At 46.5% G+C, this 27,534-nt stretch overlaps 1 protein-coding gene across 6 annotated transcripts in view; it reads right to left on the bottom strand.

Annotated features, from left to right (window-relative positions):
- REDIC1 (regulator of DNA class I crossover intermediates 1) overlaps positions 1–27,534 on the bottom strand; it is a 121,146-nt gene that overhangs the window by 29,430 nt on the left and 64,182 nt on the right. For 3 of the 6 annotated variants that reach the window (XM_073573534.1, XM_073573540.1, XM_073573535.1), the window contains 2 exons: positions 26,743–26,809; positions 25,910–26,572 (listed from right to left, as the gene is read on the bottom strand). The exons of 1 other annotated variant lie outside the window; for it this stretch is intronic. In XM_073573534.1, the coding sequence (XP_073429635.1) occupies positions 26,549–26,572; positions 26,743–26,809 (91 nt within the window). In that variant the 3' untranslated portion in view covers positions 25,910–26,548. Of the gene's footprint in view, positions 1–25,909; positions 26,573–26,742; positions 26,810–26,839; positions 27,237–27,534 lie in introns of those variants that run through there. 2 more of the 6 variants (XM_073573537.1, XM_073573538.1) reach the window with 2 other exon arrangements.

The following is a 27,534-nucleotide window of genomic DNA, read 5'->3' as shown; positions in this document are numbered from 1 at the left end:
AAAGCCGGACTTCTCTCCTTCCTATATATGCAATTCTAGTGACCGGCTGATTGCTGCAGTTCATCGGATCCTACCCATTTGTGCTTATGGTTGTTGTGTTCCACACAACTGAACCAGGTGAGTGGATCCATATCTGTTGAAACGTTTATATCATTGGATAAGACCCTATTGTGCGCTTCTGTCTCCCCCTTTTTGAAGTCTGTCTAATTTGAGCCCCTTTTAAATTAGAGTTTACTTCGGACCAAATAGTCTTTAGACGATGTATATTTTGCTCAACCCCTGGGATTTCCGACATCTTGGCCGAAAATGATCCAAAGCGCGGATGTAGTCCAATGTTACAGAAGAAGGGGGTGGTTTTGATGGAGTCTTGGTATCTATTGTTGAGAGCGAACTCTGCCAATGGCAAATGTTCCACCCAATCTGACTGATGTGCTGAGACATAGCAGCGGAGGTATTGCTCCAGCGTTTGGTTGGCACGCTCAGTTTGACCATTCGTCTCGGGATGGTATGCCGAGGAAAAGGACAACTCAACACCAATACGTCTACAGAACGCCCTCCAGAACTTCGAGACGAACTGGGTACCCCTGTCGGATACGATATTTGCCGGAACGCCGTGCAAACGTACAACATGAAGAACAAACAACTTACTTAAGGTTTCAGAGTTGGGTAAGCCGGACAGGGGAACAAAGTGAGACTGTTTACTGAACCTGTCCACCACCACCCAAATACAAGTTTTCCCCTCGGAGGGTGGCAGGTCTGTAATGAAGTCCATGGAGATGTGGGTCCATGGACTTTCAGGGGTGTGCAAGGGCTGAAGCCAGCCGGCAGGACGGTTATGGGGGGACTTCGCGCGGGCACAGACTTCACACGCTGAGACGTACTCCTTACAGTCCTTGGCCACCGTTGGCCACCAAAAGTTCCTGGTTACCAGCCTAGTGGTATTATTGAGACCAGGGTGGCCTGCCAAGACGGAGTCGTGAGATTCTTTTAACACTCGTAAGCGAAAGGTAGCTGGAACGAATAATTTTTGGGGGGGCGTAGTGTCAGGAGCTTGTTCTGATGACCTACGGATCTCCTCCAGAAGGTCCAGAGATACTGCCGACACGACAGTGCCATTAGCCAATATGGGAGCTGGTTCATAGTCCTCGGTGTGTGTGTGACAAAAGCTGCGGGAGAGGGCATCTGCCCTCACATTTTTGGTTCCGGGGCGAAAGGTGATTAAAAAATCGAACCTGGAGAAAAACAAGGCCCACCTGGCCTGCCTAGGGTTTAGTCTTTTAGCCGACTCTAGGTAGGTTAGGTTTTTGTGATCGGTAATAACAGTAACTTTGTGTTTGGCGCCTTCGAGGAAGTGGCGCCATTCCTCGAAGGCCCACTTGATTGCCAATAATTCTCGGTTGCCGATGTCATAGTTTCTCTCCGTGGCAGAGAATTTGCGGGAGAAAAAGGCACATGGACGAAGCTGAGTGAGGGATGCAGTGCCTTGTGAGAGCACTGCTCCCACTCCGACTTCGGAGGCATCTACTTCCACAATAAACGGGTGGTCCAAGTTTGGTTGAATCAACACCGGGTTGGCAACGAAGCACTCTTTTAGTGTAGAAAAAGCCCTGGTTGCCTCAGGATTCCAATTAGTCACGTCCGCCCCTTTCCGGGTAAGGTCCGTGAGTGGCTTGGCAATCTCTGAGAATCCCCTGATGAATTTGCGATAATAATTCACAAATCCCCAAAAAATGGCTGTAGTGCTTTCAGCGATTTGGGTTGTACCCAATCCTTAATGGGTTGAATCTTGGCGGGATCCATGCGGAACCCCTTGCCTGAGACCATGTATCCTAAGAACTGCACCTCTTCGGCAAAAAAAACACATTTTTCAAATTTCGCGAACAAAGAGTTTTCGCGCAGTCTTTGCAGTACTGAACGGACGTGTTGAGCATGTGTCACAGGGTCAGCAGAATAAATCAAAATGTCGTCCAGATATACGACGACATAAACCCCACAAATATCTCTGAAAATATCATTGACGAAGTGCTGAAATACTGCAGGAGCGTTACTGAGTCCGAAGGGCATTACCAGGTACTCAAAATGGCCAAGGGGTGTATTAAAGGCTGTTTTCCATTCATCCCCATCTCTTATGCGGACCAGGTTATATGCCCCCCGGAGGTCAAGCTTAGTAAACCAGCGAGCTCCCAGTAACTGATTAAACAGATCAGGAATGAGTGGCAGCGGGTATTGATTTTTTACGGTTATGGCGTTCAGCTCACAGTAGTCAATGCATGGTCTGAGTCCACCATCTTTTTTCTCTACAAAGAAAAACCCAGCTCCTACAGGTGAGGTGGAAGGTCTAATGAAGCCTTTTCGAAGGCTGTCTGCTATGTATTCCTTCATGGCTACACGCTCAGGACCAGAGAGGTTGAATATTCTCCCCTTAGGGAGACGGGCACCAGGGACCAATTCAATAGGACAATCGTATTCTCTGTGAGGAGGTAGTTTCTCCGACTCCACTATAGAGAAAACATCTTCATAATCCCTAAACGCATAGGGAATAGAAGGTGTTTTAATTTTAATCTGGTTTACTGAAAAAGACATACAGTTACTCTGACACCATGGACTCCAGCGCACAACGTCACCTATGCGCCAGTCAATAACCGGATTATGTTGGTGCAACCATGGCATGCCTAACACAACTGGATCTGATAAATTGTATATAACAAAAAATGACATTTGTTCGTTATGTAATGTCCCCACTGACATAGAAATTTCGGCAGTAACGAATTCCACGCCTCCTTGGAATATAGATGTATCATTAATCGCAGTAGTCTGAATAGGCGCTTTAAGCCTTGACAGAGGTACACCAAGGCTCTTAGCAAATAAAAAATCCATAAGGTTGCCGGCAGCACCACAATCCACAAAAGCCTTCACACACAGACGTTTCTTAGCAAAAAAAAGGGAAACTGGTAACAACAGTTTGGCCGCATTTGCGGGCAATACCTGACCCCCAGAGCTGTCCAGGGGGTGATGATCCAGGAATGTGGATTTCCAACAGCCAGCATTTTCCTTGAAGCTTCCAGGCTGCAGCATGCTTGAGCCTGAGCGTGACCTTCCAGGCTGTGCAATGTAACAGGTGTTTGGGCCAAGAATCAGCTCAGTCAGGAGGAAGGAAAAAAAAAAGGTGAGGAAAACTGCTTTTATATGTGTTAAGTATAGACACAAAAAGCCGTTTTATTTTTTGGGCCGGATATAATGTGACGTCTGCCTGCGGTCTGGGCTGCAGCCGGACAACACCCCGAGAAACACTGATACCCTTTACCCTATACAGGGATCTGGATTTATAGCAGAGCCCAGGAGGTGCTGTCTGAATAGGAGCAATGACCAGAGCAGGACGGTCGTCAGAAAGGTGTTCCAACACAGGACACAAAGGCAATGATATCCAAGACTAAACCAGTCAGGCAGAAATGGTATAACAACGGTAGACAGCAGCAAAGACAGATACCAGGTCGAAGCCAGAGTCATAAACCAGGAGAGTCGCAGAGGTACCGAATCGTTAGACAGAAGCAGAGTCAGAATCCAGGCCGAAGTCAGTGTCATAAACCAGGAGAGTCGCAGAGGTACAGAATCGTTAGGCAGAAGCAGAGTCAGAATCCAGGCCGAAGTCAGTGTCATAAACCAGGAGAGTCGCAGAGGTACAGAATCGTTAGGCAGAAGAAGGGTCAGAAGTCCAGGCAAAAGTCAGAGTCAGTCAACAGTAATTCACACAGTAACACGCAGGGGAACCAAGAATATATCCGGCGGCCTGCAAGAGCAGTCCCAAGGTATTTGAGGGATCAGGTCATCCCTTACAGGCCCGTGGGCTGATGATGTCATCCGGACCGCCCCCAGGACCAGGCTGGATGGTAATGCACCAGCCCCATCATGACTGACCGAGGAGCGAAGCCTGCGTCCAGCGGACGCCTGCGCAGGAGCCTCATGACTATCGCCGCCATCACTCGGGGTTGAAGCACAACGCCTCCCAGAGACCAAGGCCGAGACTGCAGGCCACGGGTCAGACGGTGATAGGACAGTCCGGCGCCTCCTAGAGGTCGAGGCCGGGACAGCAGGCCCTGAGTCTGACGGTGATGTGATAGTCTGGCGCCTCCTACTGGCCGAGGCCGGGACAGCAGGCCCTGAGTCTGGCGGTGCCGTGACAACGGGAGGCCAACGCCTTCTGAAATAAAATGGACAGCGCTGAAACTTGACCTTTTAAAGAACTGAGGGCAAGGCCTGCATCAAGCCCTGCCTTAAGAAACGCCAGGACAGAAGGGAGCGAAAAATGCATGGGTGGAATGTTGTTGGCCTCGCACCAAGTGAAATAGGCCTTCCAAGTATGGTAATAAATTTTGGATGACGATGGCTTTCTGGCCCGGATCATGGTATGAATAACTCGATCCAAAAAGCCTGATCGTTTCAAAACCTCGGTCTCAACAGCCACGCCGTTACATTGAGCGGCCGAGAATTGGTGTGGCAAATCGGACCTTGAGATAGCAGATTTTCCTGTCTGGAAGCTTCCACGGGGCGTCCGCGAGAAGGTTGATGATGTCCGCGAACCAAGACCTTCTGGGCCAATTCGGGGCGAAGAGGATGACTGGAATTCCTTCCGCCTTGATTTTCTTCAACAGCCTGGGAAGAAGAGGCAGGGGAGGGAACAGATAGGGGAGCTGGAACTGCGACCAAGGAATGGCCAGAGCGTCGGCGCCCACTGCGAGAGGATCTCGAGACCTGGATACAAACTGTGGGACTTTCCTGTTGAGGCGAGAAGCTAGCAGATCTACGTCCGGGGTTCCCCAATGACGGCAAAGCTGAAGAAACACCTCCGGATGTAAGGACCACTCTCCCGCCGCGAGACCCTCGCGGCTGAGAAAATCGGCGGCCCAGTTGTCCACGCCGAGAATGTGCACCGCGGATATTGCCGGGACTGAAACCTCTGCCAATGAAGGATCTTGGACACCTCTGCCAGGGCTAAGACGCTCCGTGTCCCCCCCTGGCAGTTGACATATGCCACCGCTGTGGCATTGTCTGTCTGAATTCGGATAGGCAGGCCCCTGAGAAGTCTCTCCCAGTGAACGAGAGACAGCTAAATCGCTCGTATCTCGAGGACGTTGATCGGCAGGGCTGACTCCTGAGTCGACCATCGACCCTGAACTGTTATGATTGAGTCACCGAGGAGGAAAAAACAAAACACAAGCTCAGCCCAGAAAATCAGAGAGGTTGGAAACTAGCGAATTGCAGACGCCTGAGTGTTCCTACGGTGATCCTAGACACCTCGTCACAGCCGGAGATCTAAATAAGCCTAAAGAGAGAAAAGGGAAAAACTGACTGCCCCAGAGCAGACCCCAAAGCAATAGGCAGCCCCCAACATATAATGATGGTGAAGCAAGATGAAAACACTAACACAGATAGAAAGATTGGTTGAGCAAACGATGGGGCCCAAGCTAACTAAAAAGGACAGGACAGAAAAGCTGCTGTCTGCAATCCGAGAAAACCCTGCTAAAAATATTACCAACACAACTGATAAGCAAAAAGGATCCTGAAGTCACTAGACATCAAATACTAAATCAGCACTCAGAATATTCTGGAATCAGAGCAAAAGAGAACACTGATCAAGGAAAAAGAATTCAGCACACCCCCCAGTCGGGGATGGCTGAACTCAAAAAACAAGGTAAACAAAACCAAAACTAATAAGTTCAATAGCAGAGCAAAAACTTATCTTTGGGAAGCAGGAATCAGACTGGTCTCCAAGAATTCAGCAGTGAAATCACCAGCGACTCAAAAGGGCGTCGGCTGCCTTATATCCAGTCTGTAGTTCCCATTACCCAGTTACAATCCACCTGATCAGGTGTTTGGTTTCTTTCATCCAAATCAGCCTCACTACCTTCCTTCACCAGAAGAGGGAGATCCTCGAACACAAAAGATGAATGAACAGATGAGCTCACAACACTGAACAGTGTGATTGCGGAACACTGCCCCCCAGCCGAGGAGGCTGGCATCCGTTGTCACAATCTGCCAGTGAATGGGAAGGAATGACCGTCCTAGGGAGATGAGAGGAGACGTCAGCCACCAATTGAGGGACTGCTTGACCCAGTATGAAAGACGAAATGGGCGATCCAGGGAGAGGACAGACCTGTTCCACTGAGACAGGATGGCGTGTTGGAGAGGCCTGGAGTGAAATTGGGCAAAGGGAAACGCCTCTGTCGCCGCCACCATCTTTCCCAGGACTTTCATGGTTGTCCGGAGAGATGGAAGTCATATGATCTGCAGCAATCGTACATCCCGCTGCAGGGAGTCAATTTTCTCTTGAGGGAGAAAAACCCTCGATCGACGAGTGTCGAACAGTAGACCCAGAAACACAAGACGTTGTGTCGGGACAAGACAGGACTTCTTTTTGTTGATGAGCCACCCGAAATTGGACAGGGTGTCTAAGACGATGGTAAGACTTTGGCGAGCTTGATGAAAGGATGGAACTTTGATCATAATGTCGTCGAGGTACGGAAAAAGAACGAGACCTTTGATTCTCAATAAGGCCATCATCGCCGCCATGATCTTTGTAAATACTCTGGGTGCGGTGGCGAGACCGAACGGCAGTGCAACGAACTGGTAATGTTCCTGGCGAATCGCGAAACGCAGGAATTTCTGATGCCCCGAGAATATGGGAACATGTAGATAGGCATCTTGTATGTCTATTGAACACATGAACTCCTGCGTCTCCATGGAAGCGATTACCGACCGAAGAGACTCCATTCGGAAATGACGCAGTCAGACTCTCTTGTTGAGTAACTTGAGGTCCAAGATGGGGCGAACTGTCCCGCCTTTCTTCAGCACCACAAACAGGTTTGAATAAAACTCTGTGAAACGTTCTGATTCGGGAACGGGCACAATCACTCTGGAACTGAGGAGAGAGGCGACGGACGCAAAGAACCCCGAAACTAAGGCAGGATCTTTTGGAGGTCGGGACTCGAAGAAACGATCCCGGGGGCGAGAAACAAACTCTATATTGTATCCTGATGATACAACTTCCCTGACCCAAGCGTCCTCTACTGAGGCAAGCCAGACGTCTCTGAAGAAAAGGAGTCGACCTCCCAATTGGGAAGGACCCCCGGGAGTTCGTGGATAGTCATGCTGATGTGGACCATCCAGATCTGGACCTGGAGGATCTGCCCTGGGAGGAGTGAGATCGCCAGGAGGGAGTGGGTCTGAAAGACACATTTTTCCTATCCTGGCGTGCCTGAGGTCTCTGTTGGTTAGAGAAGTTCTCTGCCGTATTGAAGCGGCGGAAAGACCGAAAGGGCCGAAACTGACGTCTTAGCGGAGGTCTGCAAGGCTTGGACTGAGGGAGGAGGGAACTCGTTCCCCCAGTGGCGTCCTTAACAATCTGGTCCAGCTGGGATCCGAAGAGACGCGCTCCCTGAAAAGGCAGATTGGTAAGGGACTTTTTTGAAGACAAATCCGCCTGCCAAGCTTTGAGCCAAATTGTACGTCGGACTGCCACCACGTTGCTTGACGCCTGAACTGCGCAGGACGCGGCATCCAAGGAGGCAGAGAGCAGATAATCCCCTGCATGGGAGATCTGGCTGGCCAGTTCAGCCAAATGCTCTGGTTGGGCCTTATCTAGGATGCCCTTGCGGAGATCCTCTGCCCAAGTGGCTATGGCCTTCATTACCCAAGATGAAGCGAAGGCTGGGCTTAGCACCGCTGCAGCCGCTTCAAATGCTGACTTTGCTAAAGATTCTATAATTCTATCACTAGAATCCATTAGTGACGCCACACCTGAAATTGGGAGGACCGTGTTGTTAGAAAGTCTGGACACGGGTGCGTCTACCGAGGGGGAAGCAGACCAGTTGTCGGTGAGCTCTTTGGCAAACGGGTACAGCACGCCGAGGTGCTTCCCTTTTTGAAAACGCCTGGTCGGATTTTCTCTTTCCCTGGTAAGAATCTTGCCAAACTCAGAGTGGGAGGCGAAGACCCTGGAAGATGTTTCTGCCCGTCTGAACGAAACCTCCTGATTGAGGATTTCGCAGGGGAGTCTGAGATTTCGAAGGTGTGGTTAATCGCGGCGATGAGGTTCTGTACTGTAACCTTCAGGTCCGCGTCCTGGTCCGAATCCAGCTCTAAGAACCCTTCAGATGACACATCCGAAAACGTTTCACCTGACTCAGGTGAGGAGGCACGGGAGGGCGACTGCTGGGAAGGACTATGTGGGGATGTGAGGCCAGGAGAGGATTCCAGCTGGAGATCCTGGTTCGTTTGCGGCTTCTGCTGGCTGGCTCAGATGGAATGTCTTGCGACCTGCTGGACCCTGCAGAAGTGTCCAGGGGCAACTTATCAAGAACGGCCACTAGGGACTGAGACACTCTGGTGAGGTCTGCCACAGATTGTGAGACGAGGCCCAGCCAGGGATGGGGGGTTCGCTTTCACGTGGCACAATAGATGGCTCCTGAATGGGGTCATGCTGAATGGGATTGCTGCAGTCCAGGCAGAGGGAAGTAGGCTGATCTAAGGGAAGTTTGCGATTGCAAGAGGAGCATGCGAAGAACTGGACTAGAGTGCCCGTGGGGGCCGGCGGACGGCTACGCTCAGACTTAGAGTTAGACATAATGAAGGAGGAACAGAAGGACCCTGAAGAAAAGCCAGAAGGTTGGGGGACAGAAAGGCAGAGGAGGGTGTCAGTCTGCAGTTGCAGAACTACTCACGGTCCGGTGTCCCCCAAAGCGATGTTGAAAACTGCGGGGCCCCAACAGGAGATAGCTGACATCCGTCTATAGTCTCCGGCTGACAGGCTGCAAAGATGGCGGCAGCCTGAGGTGGAGGAAAAAATGCGGTTCAGGAGGGACAAGAAGGGCGGAGTTAGCAGCCTAAACTAAAGGAAACTGCCCCCCCACCCAGCCACAGGAGAAGAGAGGTGGTGGGAGGCCTAGGAACGGGCGGGAGCGCAGCCGGCCTATGAGAGTGAGCGGGGGGCGTGGCCGCAACGGGAGTGAAGGCCTAAAATGAAGCCAGGGGATAAATTTGAGACGACGGCCGCTGGTCAGCACTGGGAGGCGCGGAAGTCCCGCAACGCTGCCGCGGCCACCCACAAGGAAGATGCCGCCAGAACCACGCTGTAAGATGAAGCCCCCGATGAATACAGGCGGGAGGGAACAAGGCCCGCACTGCAGTAGGGGCCAAGATGAAATTCGGCAAACGTCGGAAGGCGCGGGCCGCGTATAAGAGCCTGCCGTGCTGCCTTGGCGCCGCTCCATGGTATCTTTGTGATGATTTGCTCCATGCGCCGCTCCTCTGCTCCAATAAAGGTACCTTCTTTATCCAACGCTGTCTGTTACTCTTTCCCGTGTCCGCGTGGGTGGGAGGCATTTGGCAAGGACCATCCGTCGCTGGCACGCATCTGCGCTGTGCTTCTGGTCCGCACGGAGAGCTATGAGGATACGGGGTGGCAGTACACGCCGTACTCAGTCTCTTTGTGGGAGTACAGTTGTGACTCTTCACACTGTATCCCTCTGGAAACCTGAAAAGTAACCACGCACATCGAGGTAGATATGGGTCTAATGAAAGACCCGTGTCCACTTCCTACTGACACTAAGCTAAACTGAGGAATTTCCTGCCGGTCGGTGGGGTGTACACTGCGGAGGAGGAGCTAACCTTTTTTAGTGCATAGTGTCAGCCTCCTAGTGGCAGCAGCATACACCCATGGTCTCTGTGTCCCCCAATGAAGCGACAGAAAAATCGTATTTTTTCCACAAACATGATCTTTGAGTCACCAATTTTTTTATTTTCCCAAGGGTACGAGGAGAAATTGGACCCCAAAAGTTGTTGTCCAATTTGTCCTGAGTACGCTGATACCCCATATGTGGGAGAAAACTACTGTATGGGCACACGCGGGGCTCGGAAGGGAAGTAGTGACGTTTTGGAATGCAGACTTTGATGGAATGGTCTGCGGGTGTCATGTTGCTTTTGGAGAGCCCCTAATGTACCTAAACAGTGGAAACCCCCCACAAGTGACCCCATTTTGGAAACTAGACCCCTAAGGAACTTATCTAGATGTGTGGTGAGCACTTTGAACCCCCAAGGGCTTCACAGAAGTTTATAATGCCTGGCATGAAAATAAAAAAATCGTATTTTTTCCACAAACATGATCAATTAGTCCCCAATTTTATTTTCCCAAGGGTAACAGGAGAAATTGGACCCCAAAAGTTGTTGTCCAATTTGTCCTGAGTACGCTGATACCTCATATGTGGGAGAAAACTACTGTATGGGCACACGTCGGGGCTCGGAAGGGAAGTAGTGACGTTTTGGAATGCAGAATTTGATGGAATGGTCTGCGGGTGTCATGTTGCTTTTGGAGAGCCCCTGATGTACCTAAACAATGGAAACCCCCCACAAGTGACCCCATTTTGGAAACTAGACCCCCACGGAACTTATCTAGATGTATGATGAGCACTTTGAACCCCCAAGTGATTCACAGAAGTTTATAACGCCCGGGCATGAAAATAAAAAAATCATTTTTTTTCCACAAAAATATTTTTGCCCCCAATTTTTTATTTTCCTAAGGGTAACAGGAGAAATTGGACCCCAAAAGTTGTTTTGCAATTTGTCCTGAGTAGGCTGATACCCTATATGTGGGGGTAAAACACTGTTTGGGCGCATGGCAGAGCTTGGAAGGGAAGGAGCACCATTTGACTTTTTCAACGCAGAATTGGCTGGAATTGAGATCCGACGCCATGTTGCATTTGGAGAGCACCTGATGTGCCCAAACAGTGGAAACCCCCAATTCTAACTCCCACCCTAACCCCAACACACCCCTAACCCTAATCTCAGCCCTAACCCTATCCCTAACCCTAGCCCTAACCCTAATGGGAAAATGGAAATAAATACATTTTCTTTTAATTTTATTATTTTTCGCTAACTAAGGGGGTGATAACGGGGGGGTCTGATTTACTATTTATAGCGGGTTTTTATGTTTGGCAGCTGTCATAGGCTAAAAGACGCTTTTTATTGTAAAAATAGTTTTTGCCTCACCACATATTGAGAGCAATAATTTTTCCATATTTTGACCCGAGTCATGTGAGGTGTTATTTTTTGTGGGACGAGTTGACGTTTTTATTGGTACCATTTTCGGGCACGTGACTTTTTTTATCGCTTTTTATTCCGATTTTTGGGACGCAGAATGAACAAAAACCACCGTTTCATGAATTTCTTTTGGGGGGTGCGTTTACACCATTCCGCGTGTGGTAAAATTGATAAAGCGCTTTTATTCTTCGCGTCAGTACGGTTACAGCGATACCTCATTTAGGTCGTTTTTTTATGTTTTGGCGGTTTTATGCAATGAAAACTATTTTATATAAAAAAAATTATTTTTGCATCGCTTTATTCTGCGAGCTATAATTTTTTTATATTTTTGCTGATGATGCTGTATGGAGGCTCGTTTTTTGCGGGACAAGATGACGTTTTCAGCGGTACCATGGATATTTATATGCGTCTTTTTGATCGCGCGTTATTGCACTTTTTGTTCGGCGGTATGATAATAAATCATTATTTTTTGCTTTGTTTATTTTTACTTTTTAAGGGGTTAGCTAAAGGGGTTAACTAAAGGGACAGTTTTATAGGGCAGGTCGTTAAGGACACGGCGATACCAAATATGTGTACTTCTATTGTTTTTTTCTTTTTTTATTTCCAAAAATTGAATTTATTGGGGAATATTTTTTTTCTAATTTATTTAGCGATTTTTTTAAAAATTATTTTTACACTTTTTTTATATTTTTTTAACTTTATTAGGTTGTCCAAGGGAGGAAATCACTGTCATGTGACAGATCGCTGATCTGTCACATCACAGATCACTGTGACAGATCAGCGATCTGTCACAGGCATAGACGCAGACTTCCTCATGCCTGCGCTTTGTAGGCACTGAGGAAATCAGCTCCCTACAGGCCCCCGAAGGTCACCGTCGCCATCTTGGATCCGGGGACCGGTAGGGAAAGAGACCCCCGCAGCAGCGCTACTGTGGGGGGCTCAGGGAAGCATGGAGGGAGCCCCCTCCCTGTCGATGCTTCCCTTTAACCCCCGGTACACCGCGATCGTGTTTTATCGCTGTGTCCAAGGGGTTAACGTGTTGGGGGCGGTCCGTGACCACCCCTGACACATTGTGCTGGGTGTCAGCTGTGATAATTAGCTGACACCCGGCCGCGATCAGCAGCGCTCACCACGTGGGCGCCGCTGATCGCTGTGACGTACTATCCCGTCTCTGGGAATTAAGTCCCAGGGCACATGGACGGGATAGTACGTCACATGGGATTAAGGGGTTAAGAGAGGCCTGGTGTCAGAACCAAAGCGCTGGATGGATTTGCCCTGACTTCCATACCAATGATCACTTTAAGAGAAGCCTGGGGTCAGAATCAGAGCGCTGAGGGATTTGCTCTAACTTCCATACCGGGGATCCCTTTAAGAGACCCTGGGGTCAAAACCACAGCGCTGAGTGGAACGGTCCTAATTCCATACTGGGGATCCCTTTAAGAGAGGCCTGGGGTCAAAACCAAAGCGCTGGATGGATATGTCCTAACTTCCATACTGGGGATCCCTTTAAGAGAGGCCTGGGGTCAGTATCAGAGCGCTGAGGGATTTGCCCTAACTTCCATACCGGAGATCCCTTTAAGAGGGAAGATTGTTATGAATGGGTCACCGAGGAGAAAAAAATCAAAACAAGCTAAGTCACAGAAAACCAAACAAAACAAGCTAAGTCACAGAAAACCAGAGAGTTTGGTAACTATGCAGATTGCAGATCCCTGATCCTAACCACACAACTAGCAGCAGCCGTGGAGCGTACCTACGATGATCCTAGACGCTTCGTCACAGCCGGAGAACTACATAAGCCAGAAGCAAGAAAAGGGGAAAAGTAACTGCCCCAGAGCAGACCCCAAAGGAAAGACAGCCCCCACACATGTATTGATGGTGAAACAAGATGAAAGCACAAACACAGGCAGGAAAATAGGCTGAGCAAACGATGGGGCCCAAACTAACTTAGAAAGGATAGGAAAGGAAATACACTGTCTGCAATCTGCAAAAATCCCTACAAAAATAATGTCCAACACTTCTGGTAGCAAAATTAACCCTGAAGTCACTAGACTTCTCCCACTATATTAGCACTCTGAAATATTCTGAGACAGAGCAAAAAGAGGCCAAAAGAGCAAAAAGAGGCCAATCTAAAAGGGACAAAAAGCAAATTGGCAAATACAGGTAAATAAGAGTGGAAATCCAGCACAGCCCCAGCCGGGGCTGGCTGACCACACAAAAACCTGAATAGACCAACAAAATCAAGTGTGAACATTACCAGAAAAACTTAGCTTTAGATGACTGGAACAGAGCTGAAAACCAAGACCTGACAAGCCAGAAGGAATCACCAGCACCAGAATAGGGAGTCGGCTGTCTTAAATCCAGTCTGAGATTCCTGAGGTCCAATCGTCATCCTCATTATCAGGTGGCAGATCTCTACTGAATAAATCAGCCTCACTACCTCCTGTTACCACCAGAGGGAGCTGGCAGGAGAACTCACAACTGGTGGACCAGAAAATGAACTCACAACAGAAGATGTGCCTATGGGATGGAGGATGTGTGATGACGATATGGGCACGGGAAGGGGGGATTAATTTCTGTCATGTGCTCTCTGCTCCTTTCTGGGGGGCAGACAATGGCTGGGAGCTTATGTTTTCTGGGATGCTAGATTTCTCCCACCCGGTCAGTGTCTGCAGAGGTGTTGTCATGGAGTGGAACTGTTGCTCATAGCAACCAATCATAACTCAGCTTCTTTTAAACAGCTCTGGTGAAATGAAAGATGCTTAGTGATTGGTTGCAAAGAAAACTGTTGCTCATAGCAACCAATCACAGCTCAGCTTCTTTTAAACAGCGCTGGTGAAATGAAAGATGCTTCGTGATTGGTTGATACACACATACATTCAATTTTATATATAGATAGATTAGTGTTGCAAATAAATAATTTGCATCAGCCATCTCATTGCCATTCTGTAAGCCAAAGAAATAATTTTTCTGGGCCGCAGTGTGTTTTGTATTAGTCCTAGAAATAAATAATTGTAATCAGCCATCTTGTTGCTATTTGTCGCTGCTTTTCTGACTTTATCCTCCTCTACCTTGTGCGTTCTCTGAGCCCCCGCTGTCAGTAGTGCCTCTATTAAATCATAAATTCCTTAAAAATTACTTATTAATTCATGATTAAAAACAGATAACCTGGTTCACACCAAAACAACGTGACCACACAAAAAAAAACAACAAAAAACCAGTGTCCCAAAATGAAAATATATATAAAATGGGAATTTTCTAGAAGTCCCTACTGATATAACTAGGCTCACGCCTTCCTGGCTGAAGAGGTTGGCACCCTAGGGGGAGAGTTGTGGCGCCCCCGCTCAACGATGGCTGTCCCTAGGGACCCTGATGCGCCCTACAGCCTCTAGTTGAACCCTTCTGCCCAATGTTCTAAAGGGACCCCTAGCACTAAATAGAGATCAATCCTGTATCTATGAGGGAACCCTAGACCCCAACCTTAAAAACAATATAGAACATATTGGCGGTGTATTTAAGTGGAGGAGGCTTGTACCTATGGTTAGACATCACACCATCGGGACACATGTTCTCCTATTATCTGGCCTCCTGAGCCTAAGGTGAAACGCGTTGAGGCGCAACTTGGTATATGGCAGGTGAGAGATGACCAAGATGAATATCGCTCTCTTTTGCTTGATATGAATATGCAGTGGTCCCTTTGTTTAAATTGATCCCGAGTCGTCTTTAAAGGGATCAATTGCCGGGTGCACACTGATACATTTAAAGGAGAATGTGCTGACATGGTTTGTGGATTTGGGGATCAGAATATCTTTATATGATATGAAACTAATAAATCACATTCAATCTATTGACCTATGGTAACAATTTGGTGCCGGCTATATTGTGTCAAATCAAGTGATGAATAGTCGCAATGATTATATTCAGGACACTGCTATATATTTATGACCTTTTGCACAGGGAGAATTTTTAATAATCTTATGACTAGTGTGAACACACGCTCTATGTCTTTTGATATACATGATCTTTTTCACAGGGAAAGCTATCAATAGTGCGGATGGTATAAATACAACCCTTGTGTTTCTTTATCAAAATTGAAAATTTGTGGAAGGTCAAACTATATACACTCACTGGCCACTTTATTAGGTACACCATGCTAGTAAGGGGTTGGACCCCCTTTTGCCTTCAGAACTGCCTCAATTCTTCGTGGCAGAGATTCAACAAGGTGCTGCAAGCATTCCTCAGAGATTTTGGACCATATTGACATGATGGCATCACACAGTTGGCGCAGATTTGTCGGCTGCACATCCCTGATGCGAATCTCCCGTTCCACCACATCCCAAAGATGCTCTATTGGATTGAGATCTGGTGACTGAGGAGGCCATTTGAGTACAGTAAACTCATTGTCATGTTCAAGAAACCAATCTGAGATGATTCGAGCTTTATGACATGGCGCATTATCCTGCTGAAAGTAGCCATCAGATGTTGGGTACATTGTGGTCATAAAGGGATGGACATGGTCAGCAACAATACTCAGGTAGGCTGTGGCGTTGCAACGATGCTCAATTGGTACCAAGGGGCCCAAAGAGTGCCCAGAAAAAATTCCCCACACCATGACACCACCACCACCAGCCTGAACCGTTGATACAAGGCAGGATGGATCCATGCTTTCATGTTGTTTACGCCAAATTCTGACCCTACCATCCGAATGTCGCAGCAGAAATCGAGACTCATCAGACCAGGCAACGTTTTTCCAATCTTCTACTGTCCAATTTCGATGAGCTTGTGCAAATTGTAGCCTCAGTTTCCTGTTCTTAGCTGAGAGGAGTGGTACCCAGTGTGGTCTTCTGCTGCTGTAGCCCATCTGCCTCAAAGTTCGACGCACTGTGCGTTCAGAGATGCTCTTCTGCCTACCTTGGTTGTAACGGGTGGCAATTTGAGTCACTGTTGCCTTTCTATCAGCTCGAACCAGTCTGCCCATTCTCCTCTGACCTCTGGCATCAACATGGCATTTCCGGCCACAGAACTGCCGCTCACTGGATTTTTTTTCTTTTTCGGACCATTCTCTGTAAACCCTAGAGATGGTTGTGCGTGAAAATCCCAGTAGATCAGCAGTTTCTGAAATTCTCAGACCAGCCCTTCTGGCACCAACAATCATGCCACGTTCAAAGGCACTCAAATCACCTTTCTTCCCCATACTGATGCTCGGTTTGAACTGCAGGAGATTGTCTTGACCATGTCTACATGCCTAAATGCACTGAGTTGCCGCCATGTGATTGGCTGATTAGAAATTAAGTCTTAACACACAGTTGGACAGGTGTACCTAATAAAGTGGCCAGTGAGTGTATATATAGTATATATATTATACATGTGTAAACACAAGGAGAGCTATCAAGAGTGTGTAAATAACTCCCGTGTTTCTAGTTGAATAAATTGTGGAAGATCCTAATTATGCAAAATATATTGATGTCACGGATTGTCGAATGTGTTCTATATTGTTTTTAAGGTTGGGGTCTAGGGTTCCCTCAAAGATACAGGATTGATCTCTGTTTAGTGCTAGGGGTCCCTTTAGAAGATTGGGCAGAAGGGTTCCCCTAGTGGCTGTAGGGCGCATCAGGGTCCCTAGGGACAGCCATCATTGAGCGGGGGCGCCACAACGCTCCCCCTAGGGTGCCAATCTCTGCAGCCAGGAAGGCGTGAGCCTAGTTATATCAGTACGAACTTCTAGAAAATCCCCATTTTATATATATTTTCATTTTCACTGTTTTTTTGTTGTTTTTTTGTGTGGTCACGTTGTTTTGGTATGAACCAGGTTATCTGGTTTTTAATCATGAATTAATAAAGTAATTTTAGGGAATTTATGATTTAATTGATTTTAGACCCTATATGTATCTGCATTTATAAACAGTAGTGCCTCTACCAGCGTGCGCTTGTATTTACAGTTTCCAATCTCGCTACAATGACGGTAGTATGGCACGTTGTGAATGTAGTGGGGATCCAGCAGGGTGGCCATCCAGTAATCAGCACTTGTAAAAATCTGGGAAACTCGGCGATCGTTGCATAGACACAGCAGCATGTATTTCCACATCTAGGCCAGGGTGCCCAGAGGCAACAAAAACTGTCCCCAGTGGGAGGTGCATCCCCCAGCCAAGCTCTATTGAGCTGGTTTGAGTGCCACCTGGCTGTAAATACGTTTGTTCCTGTACTAGCCCCTTTTGGTGGAGGAAGCCATCCTCCAAGACATGTGGATGCTTGGTATGATAATGGAGTGAATGGTCCCTGTCCCTCCTCCACCTCTTCCTCCTTTGCCACCACCTCATCCATCATTGCTTGAAAATTTGTTTTTCTAGGAGGCATAGAAGTGGGATAGGAACAGTGATGGAATCATCAAAGCTCGCCATATTGGTGGAGCATTCCAAGCAGCGCAATAAGGCACACACATCCCGCATGGAGGCCCACTCATTGTTGAAGTGTTGTTCTGCAGAGTGACTCACCCATGCCTGCTGCAGCTGAAACTCCACTATTGTCTACTGCTTCTCGCACAGTCTCTCCAGCATATGCAAGGTAGAGTTCCACCTTATGGGCATGTCGCATATGAGGCAGGGAGCTGATAGGCAGAAGTAAGGCTGCACCACAGACAGGCCATCAGTAGCAGGGTGAGAACACCAAAAGCACACACACAGCCTGCACTTTCTGACAAAATGAGGCGATGGCGGAGGAAGTGGAGTAGGCAACATTTAGAATGTAAGCATGCGAACAGGTCCCTCACTCCTCCTGTAACTGTTTAAACTGTCTAAGGCTATGTGCACACGCTGCGTTTTTTGCTGCGGTTCTGCTGCAATTTTGGCCCTGCGGAACCGCAGCAGTTCCGCAGACATGGTACAGTACCATGTAACCCTATGGGTTTTCAAAACCGCAGTGCTCACGCTGCGGTTTTTTCCGCGCGGTTTTGCTGCGGTTTATACACCGCAGCATGTCAATTGTTTCTGCGGATTCCGCTGCTGTTTCACACCTTTAACATAGTAGAGGTGTGAAACCGCAGGGCAAAACCGCAGGCCAAACCGCAGGAAAACCGCAGGTCATTTTACCTGCGGTTTTACCTGCTGTTCCGCGGGGAAAAACCCGCAGGTGATTCCGCAGTGTGTGCACATAGCCTAACTTTGTATTGATTTTTTTTGGTCTGTATATACAGTATGTCCCCTGTAATTATAAAGTGCTGTGGAATATGATAATCGATAGAAATAAAATTAACATGGACACAGAAAATGCAAGGGGCTGGCCTTGGTACACAGTAACAGCCAACTAATTGACTAGGGGCTGGCTTCAGCGCTTTTGCACTCTGCTCCCTCGTTTGCTGTGCAACTAGGGCAGCGTGATCACCACCTCTTCCTCCAAACTGCCTATGTCACTTGGATGTCCTTGACTCCATGTGGGGCCTAGGACTTTCTCATTACCCATTGCATCATCACACCTTTGCAGTCTGTCTGTACCTCTGCTGACCTACTAAGGCTAGTTTCACACTAGCGTTTCTGCCTTCTGCGCACGGCCGCCGATAAGCCCTGCCCCCTGCCGCGCCCCCTCCTGACTTTTGAAGGTGCACCGAGCGCGCCAAAATGCAACATGCTGCGTCCGGCGCACCTACAAAAGTGCACAGCGCACTCAAAAATCCTACTAGCGCACGGGCAGCGCACAGTCTGCGCACCCTATATTAAAGATAGGATGCGCAGATCGCATGCAGACATGTGCGATAATAGGCGGTGATGTCAGGAGGGGGCGCGGCAGAGGCGGGGCTTATCGGCAGCCGTGCGCAGATGGCAGAAACGCTAGTGTGAAACTAGCCTAATCTAGATCTGTCCTCGCTACTCTTCTGCTTCTCTATTCTGAAAATCCCTTCATTGTCTCCCAATTCCACAACAAATACACTTCAAGATAGTAACAATGACCTAGAAAGCCATCCATAATCTGTCTCCCCCATATATATCTTAACTAATTTCCCAATATCTCCCACCATGTAATCTCCTGTCCTCCCAAGAACTCCACAATCGTATGTTCCTTATCCAATCGCCTGAAACACTTCTCCCGACTATCTCCCATTCTGTAGAATTCTGTGGCCCAACACATATGATTATCCCCTATATTCGGAACTTTCTAACGGAACTTGAAAACCCATGTCTTCAGAACAGCTTACATCCTGCAATGACCTCACTGTCATCTCACCAACACGAGAGCTGCTGCAACTCCCAAACCTACTGTTTCCTTCCCCATCATCCTGTGGAATGTGGGGCCGCAAGAGTAGGATTCTCTCCCCGCTGTACCTGTCTGTCATTATTAGTTTGCTCATTGTAATTTCTACTTGTGTTTTGTATGTAACCCCTCCTCATGTACAGCACCATGGAATCAATAGTGCTCTAAAAATAAATAATAATCCCCAGCATAATGTTCTACCCAGTCTTTACTACTGCTCTTCTTGCTGGTGTTCACACAGCAGGAAACTGCAGCAGTTTGCACCTGTGTTTCGTCATAAGCATCTTCAGAGATGTGCTGCGGTGGTGCACTGACCGTTTGCATTACTTCTCTTGTACTCATCCTCAAAGTGGTTACATGGTATTGATATACTATGCTCTCATATGAGGTAGCAAAAACCAGGTAACAGATTCCATTTAAATTTCCTTTTGTCAAGGGGTAAAAATATGATCACTCCTTCATAAACAAATGAGATGACTTTATGACAGCATTCACAAAAAAGCTTTGCACATAAAAAAAAACTCTTAAAGGAAGATTTCCTAAACTTATTTTCCTTTGCTAAGCCATATCACTGACGGTGACCAGAAAAATGCCCACAGGAAAAATGCCCACACGGAAAATTGCCCACACGGAAAATTGCCCACACAGAAAATTGCCATTTGCATCATCACAAAGTTTCAGATCTATGATATTTGAGGTGCAAGGTGAGGATGTTCACATGATATGTGAAAAATGCCCACAGAAAATTGCCCACAAACATGAATACCCACAGGAAAACAGTAGCGAGTTATAGGTAAGATGCTCTGCAAGACAGAGAGTAGCATAGACCTATAGGTTAAAGGCTCTGCAGGACAGAGGGACAGTATGCAAGTATAAGTGAGATGCTCTGCAGGCCAGAAGAATGATCTAGAATTATAGGTGAGATGCTCTGCAGGACAGAGAATAGTATAGAATTATAGGTTAAATGCTCTGCAGGACAGAGGGATAGTTTGCAAGTATAAGTGAGATGCTCTGCAGGCCAGAAGAATAATCGAGAATTATAGGTGAGATGCTCTGCAGGACAGAGAATAGTATAGAATTATAGGTTAAATGCTCTGCAGGACAGGGTATAGTATACAGGTATAGGTGAGATGCTCTGCAGGGCAGGAGAATAATATAGAATTCTAGGTGAGATGCTCTGCAGCACATTTGCTTCTGCTTTTTGAGGGCAGGAGTCATGATAATGTTCTGTTGGTTCTTGAACTACGTTGTCATCTTTTGTTTTTAGAACTGAATGGTAGCAGCATTTCCAAGTCACCACTGCATTGAGAGTATGAAATTGCAAGATATTCAAACCCCAAGTAAATCATAACTTTGATGTTCCTCTGGCTAGAATACTTTAGATGAACTCAAAATACACTTTTATTGAAAAGAAATTAAAAAATATGGGGAGAGAGCTATTAAACTACATGCTTTAACTAACCAAAATACAATTGGCTGGCATAGCAGGAAAGCCAATGTTCACTGGGGTTGTACCAAAAGGAATGACAGGATTGCCAATTGGAAACAATGGAGGTGGGGGAGCGTTGGAAGGAACATGTGAAATAATGTCAACAAGGAAAGCCAGTTGACTTCCATGGGCTCCATTGAAATACAATACAGCACAACACAAGCAGCAAAGAAAATGCAGAATGGATTTCACCACAGGTCTCTGGGTCCAGCTTACTTTTCCGGGTTCAACAGGATCGGTTCACTCATACCTAGTCCCAGAGTACAGATTATGTTCTTGCGAGCTGTCAGTCCACTGTGCTAAAAATAATTCCACTCTCAGTGTGGTGTGTATGGGCCTAGAGACCCTTAATCAAATCTATTCTGCATTTTCTTTCATCCTATGCCTGCCTACACCTGCAATATATGTGTATGATACATAACTACGTAGGATCTGTTCACTCTTACTCTTGGTAGTCATAAGTGGACAGGGAAGGAAGTGCAGGCACCAGATTCACTACCACTGAAATCAATGGAAGAGGGGCACTGCTCTGGCACTTCCGGCTCCTGTGTTGGTCAGTGACATCACTATGGAGATGGATCGCCCCCAGGGCTGTGGGGTTACTCGGTACCGGGCCGGTGTCTCAGAGGGATATGTCACGGTGGCGGTGACCCGGTCCATGGCCCTGGGCGTCCATTCAAAAGGGGTGAAATGTAGCTGAATCAAGTTTATCGGTAGATGATACGTGACGCCACCTGTGGTGCTCGGCAATGAAGGGGTTAAGTCGACGCTGCAGGCAGATCCTCTGGGACAGATGGTATAAGGCAGCAAAGATGTGATAGCTCCCCACAGGTAGAGCTGTAGTCCCAAGGCAGTAGTAATAGGTGTTGAGGAAGAGGGTGTAGTGTTAGGCACAGAGATGTAGCAGTGCTTAAGGGGTTGCAGGAAGAAGGCAATGACACAACAGGGTGCAGTTTCCTTTACCTTTACTTTGCTTTGTTAGTGCAGTCCAGGATCCTGATTACAGATGGAACAGGAGTTAATCAGCCTGGAAGCAACATAGGAATCTCTCTATGCAGATGGGTTGTGTAGTCTCCTTTCTAGCGCTTATCTGGGGCACTTGAAGTTCTGAGTTACACTGAAGTTCCTTTTGCTTGCTCTCTTTTAGAACTCCCCTCGTATGGCAAGCAGCCGTAGCCTCCTCTTTCTGGCTCACACATGTTGCTGCTGTGCCTCCGAGTCTTAGTTGGGAACAGAGCATTTGCAGCCTCTTGTTCCTCCGTTTCTTTGCTGCAGGACCACTCCGGACAATGCGCTACAGCTAGAAGTGAGCCTGACTTCAGCTCAATCCTCCAGCTCATCTCTCCCACGTCCACACACTTCATCTTCTCCACACGAACTCCCCTAACTTCTCTTTACTGGCCACAGAGAGCAGCTCCTCGGCAGTTTGGGTTCAGAGCTCCCTCTGCTGGCCTGGAGTGGGAACTGTGCTGTGTGCTGGATTTACCCAACAGAGAGATCCTTCATTGTTTCCAAGCATGACATCACCCTCCCTAGGAGAAAGGTAATGCCACTGAGGCGACCATACTCCTGGGGGCGCCACAGAGACACACGGGTCAGTGGGTGCTCTTGTCTGCTGGCCTGGCTGTCTTTCGAGAGCCCGCAAAAACCAGGGCTTATCCCACTGAACGCTCGCACTCAATCCCCACGGGTAGAACACCACTCAGACAACACAGGGTGAGGGGAACACCCATTGGTAAGACTATTGGTTTACCAATAGAAAAAAACACAGAGGTGCAACGACTGTGGTCGCAGCGATGAAGGCCACGAGCAGGCACAGGGGTACAGATGACTGCTTCTGCTGGATCTCCGTCCTCACTGAAGACGCAGATCCAGATGACATGCATGGTGTTGCAGAGACCTGTCGGGTCCCTACACTGTGATACATGCTGCACTGCGACACATGCAGTGGCTGTGAGCTGACGTGCAGCCACGGCGAGGGCGCATGACAATGGCGCACACTCCGATGTCAGCTGCCGGGCTGTGCGGTGGATACAAAAGACACTGGGTGACATGGGAGCAGAGGAAAGGTGAGTACAATGTTTTTAATTATGCATTAGGGGCATAACGGGGACACATACACTAGGATTGGGGACCATGTAAACCAGGATGGGGACATATATACCAGGAAGTGGGCATATATACCAGGATGGAGACCATTTGGACCATACATACCAGGATGGGGACCATACAGTGGGGAAAAAAAGTATTTAGTCAGTCAGCAATAGTGCAAGTTCCATCACTTAAAAAGATGAGAGGCGTCTGTAATTTACATCATAGGTAGACCTCAACTATGGGAGACAAACTGAGAAAAAAAAATCCAGAAAATCAAATTGTCTGTTTTTTTTTTCATTTTATTTGCATATTATGGTGGAAAATAAGTATTTGGTCAGAAACAAAATTTCATCTGAATACTTTGTGATATATCCTTTGTTGGCAATGACAGATGTCAAACGTTTTCTGTAAGTCTTCACAAGGTTGCCACACACTGTTGTTGGTATGTTGGCCCATTCCTCCATGCAGATCTCCTCTAGAGCAGTGATGTTTTTGGCTTTTCGCTTGGCAACACGGACTTTTAACTCCCTCCAAAGGTTTTCTATACGGTTGAGATCTGGAGACTGGCTAGGCCACTCCAGGACCTTGAAATGCTTCTTACGAAGCCACTCCTTCGTTGCCCTGGCGGTGTGCTTTGGATCATTGTCATGTTGAAAGACCCAGCCACGTTTCATCTTCAATGCCCTTTCTGATGGAAGGAGGTTTGCACTCAAAATCTCACGATACATGGCCCCATTCATTCTTTCATGTACCCGGATCAGTCGTCCTGGCCCCTTTGCAGAGAAACAGCCCCAAAGCATGATGTTTCCACCACCATGCTTTACAGTAGGTATGGTGTTTGATGGATGCAACTCAGTATTCTTTTTCCTCCAAACACGACAAGTTGTGTTTCTACCAAACAGTTCCAGTTTGGTTTCATCAGACCATAGGACATTCTCCCAAAACTCCTCTGGATCATCCAAATGCTCTCTAGCAAATTTCCGACGGGCCCGGACATGTACAGGCTTAAGCAGTGGGACACGTCTGGCACTGCAGGATCTGAGTCCATGGTGGCATAGTGTGTTACTTATGGTAGGCCTTGTTACATTGGTCCCAGCTCTCTGCAGTTCATTCACTAGGTCCCCCCGCGTGGTTCTGGGATTTTTGCTCACCGTTCTTGTGATCATTCTGACCCCATGGGGTGGGATTTTGCGTGGAGCACCAGATCGAGGGAGATTATCAGTGGTCTTGTATGTCTTCCATTTTCTAATTATTGCTCCCACAGTTGATTTCTTCACTCCAAGCTGGTTGGCTATTTCAGATTCAGTCTTCCCAGCCTGGTGCAGGGCTACAATTTTGTTTCTGGTGTCCTTTGACAGCTCTTTGGTCTTCACCATAGTGGAGTTTGGAGTCAGACTGTTTTAGGGTGTGCACAGGTGTCTTTTTATACTGATAACAAGTTTAAACAGGTGCCATTACTACAGGTAATGAGTTGAGGAAAGAGGAGACTCTTAAAGAAGAAGTTACAGGTCTGTGAGAGCCAGAAATCTTGATTGCTTGTTTCTGACCAAATACTTATTTTCCACCATAATATGCAAATAAAATGAAACAAAAACAGACAATGTGATTTTCTGGATTTTTTTTTCTCAGTTTGTCTCCCATAGTTGAGGTCTACCTATGATGTAAATTACAGACGCCTCTCATCTTTTTAAGTGGTGGAACTTGCACTATTGCTGACTGACTAAATACTTTTTTTCCCCACTGTATATACCAGCATTGGGACATACTGTATACGAGGATGCGGACATATACACCAGGATGATGGGCATATATGCCAGGATGGGGGACATTTCACTACATAATGAAAGAGGCAATTCATAAGTCTTTATAGAATTTAGAACACTATGGGGGCCCATACATCTGACCAACGTGTGTGTGTGGGGTCAGGTCCAAATTTGGCACTGGGGCCCATCGGACTTCAGTTACACCACTGCAAAAACATACATTCTCAGCAAGTACACAAGGTGGTACAAGTGGCAGAATTTCACCTTTCTGTTGTGCCTTCTGGGCTTCCAGGAACATCTATCTCTGCCAGCAGCTTCCTGCTTTTGGTGGGCTCCCACTGAGATGATAATGTATTAGATGTGACCTGCAGTCCCATGTAACTCCACAGATAATACAGTGATACTTTTGTGAGTACTGATAGCAGTGATGGCTCCTATGGATTACACTGCTGCTGGTTCTGCATGTGCTGCTGTTTTGGGATGGTGGGAGGAGTAAGGCAGAATCAGTGAGAGATGAGAGCAGACTATATTTATCTATTGCAGATAATGACAGACTGCTACAAACACACATCTTCATTTTTGCAGTTTTGCACTAGATCGACTGTAAAACACAAGTTAATCACATATCATGTGAACATTCTCACCTGGCACCTCAAAAATAATAGATCTTAAACTTTGTGATGCTGCAATTGGCAATTTTCTGTGTGGACAATTTTCCATGTGGGCAATTTTGCATGTGGGCAGTTTTCCGTGTGGGCAATTTTCTATGTGGGCATGTTTCCTGTAGGCATTTTTCCTGTGGGCAATTTTCAGGGAACCATCACTGACCATGCAACAAAATATTGATAGTTAAAAATCTAGAAGGAAAGAAGAATCAGCCATCTTGAATTGCATATGTCAAAAACTTGGATAAGTTCTAAGCTTTGACTCACACTTTTTTACAGCGTCATTTTTTTTTTTTTTTTTTTTTTAACTCCACTGGATTGTTACAGTTATGATCTGTTATAAAATTCATCAACTCAAATAGGCACCTACAGACAGACTTATAATCACTATACATTGAGCATATATGTCAACGGGTAGAAGCCATGGTGTAGCTTGAGGAGAGTAGCAGAAGATTAAATGGAAAACACAAGTTAGTCAAGTCACAACTAGAGACCGTGACAAACTCATACTCAATTAGAGGATAGCCAACATCAGACACAGAGCAATCATGCAGCCCATGGGTCAAATCTAGAAGGGCAGCCAATTTTTAATCAGCAAAATAAACAAGGAACAAGCCAGGTCAGAAATGGATATGAATCCAATAAATAGCACACCAGTAACTGACAATAACTCATGTTCCACAATTTGAGAATCATACAGCATTGTATTGCTATTGTATTGTCAGGTTTGCTTTTTAGAAGTTTGTACTCCCTCCCTGTAGCCCAGTTCTGATGTCCGTAACCCCTCCCTTGTTCCTCAGATAGTGTACATCAGCCATGTTGTAAGTTCAAATCTACTGTATACAGCTCTGGTTCAGAATTGTCTTTTTACCTACCGTAAATGTGCATAACTACAAAAATTCAGCTTGAAAATAAAAATACTTATGGAATCTTTATATGTGCCTCTGCAGTAGAGTAAAAAACTATTAGATAAAATCACTTCTTTTGAGTACTGGTTCATATAGACAAACATAGATACCGAGTCTCAAGATCCCCACACTTGTAGCCTAGTTATGGAGTCACAGGCCGTACATAGTAGATGCAAATGGCAGCCATTTACTGCAAAAAACATAGCCTCTTATTGGTCTGCTGCTCGGCCCCAGAGATTGGCTGGCAAGCAGGACATTGACACTTTCTCCGTCAGCTCCGTTTCATCCCCAGGAATGGAGCTACGGCATTGACAGCTTTATAAACTGGAATAGAAGTGGGCATTGGTAAGTATTTTGGAATATATATACATTAGCTATAGACATTTTTGGAATATACACATTTTGTCACAAATTTTGTGACAAAATTACAACAAATAACGACTTGCACCCACATATTTTGCTCATACTGGCAGGCTCTGAAATAATAAAACTACCTGATTGGTAATAAAATTCTGTGAATTTCGTACTGTACTGCAATCCAAAGTTTGTGAGTGTGATGACCTAGATAAAAAGTTTCAATTTAATAAAAAATCAATCAAAAGAAATTTATACATATTAATCACAATATACAAAGAAAATACAGATTGTGAGTCCAGAATCGTTACATATTGTGTGAATAATGCCAAAATGCAGTTGTTCCCATAATTGCCATACAATATGCAATATAGAAAAATCGCAAAACACTGAAGGGGAGGGTCTTCTAGTCTAAACGCTAGATGATGTTTCTGCTACTTTTGAGATTTTTTTTGTGGAAAAAGGATTTTTGGGATAAGGTTTTTACAATATATTATTCACATATTTGAAGTATGCTTACAGATTTTTATATCATGAAAAAGAGTATAAATAAGTACAGTAAAAATACACTGAAGTGGGCAAGGAAAACAAAACAGTGGTGAACGGTGGCCATGATCCCAACTGTTGTACTTATCTAAAACAAAAGAAAAAAACAAAAGAGATTCTTAATTACTACAATTGTCGCTATCTCCAGTAGCAGAATTAAAAAAAACAAAAACGTGAACATTCAAAAAATTGCATCATGCTGAAAAGTGAGTATCGATTTTTGGCACAAATGGAGGCAGGTCAAAATTAATATATATATATATACACACACACACACACACCGTATATACTCGAGTATAAGCCGACCCGAGTATAAGCCAAGACACCTAATTTTGCCACAAAAAACTGGGAAAACTTATTGACTCGAGTATAAGCAGATGGTGGTG

Source organism: Dendrobates tinctorius, unplaced genomic scaffold, assembly GCF_039654945.1.
Source record: "Dendrobates tinctorius isolate UK_male_01 unplaced genomic scaffold, ASM3965494v1 ptg000035l, whole genome shotgun sequence".
NCBI classification, from domain to species: domain Eukaryota; kingdom Metazoa; phylum Chordata; class Amphibia; order Anura; family Dendrobatidae; genus Dendrobates; species Dendrobates tinctorius.
Note: the sequence above shows the minus strand (reverse complement) of the source record. Positions and strands in the feature narration are given on the sequence as shown.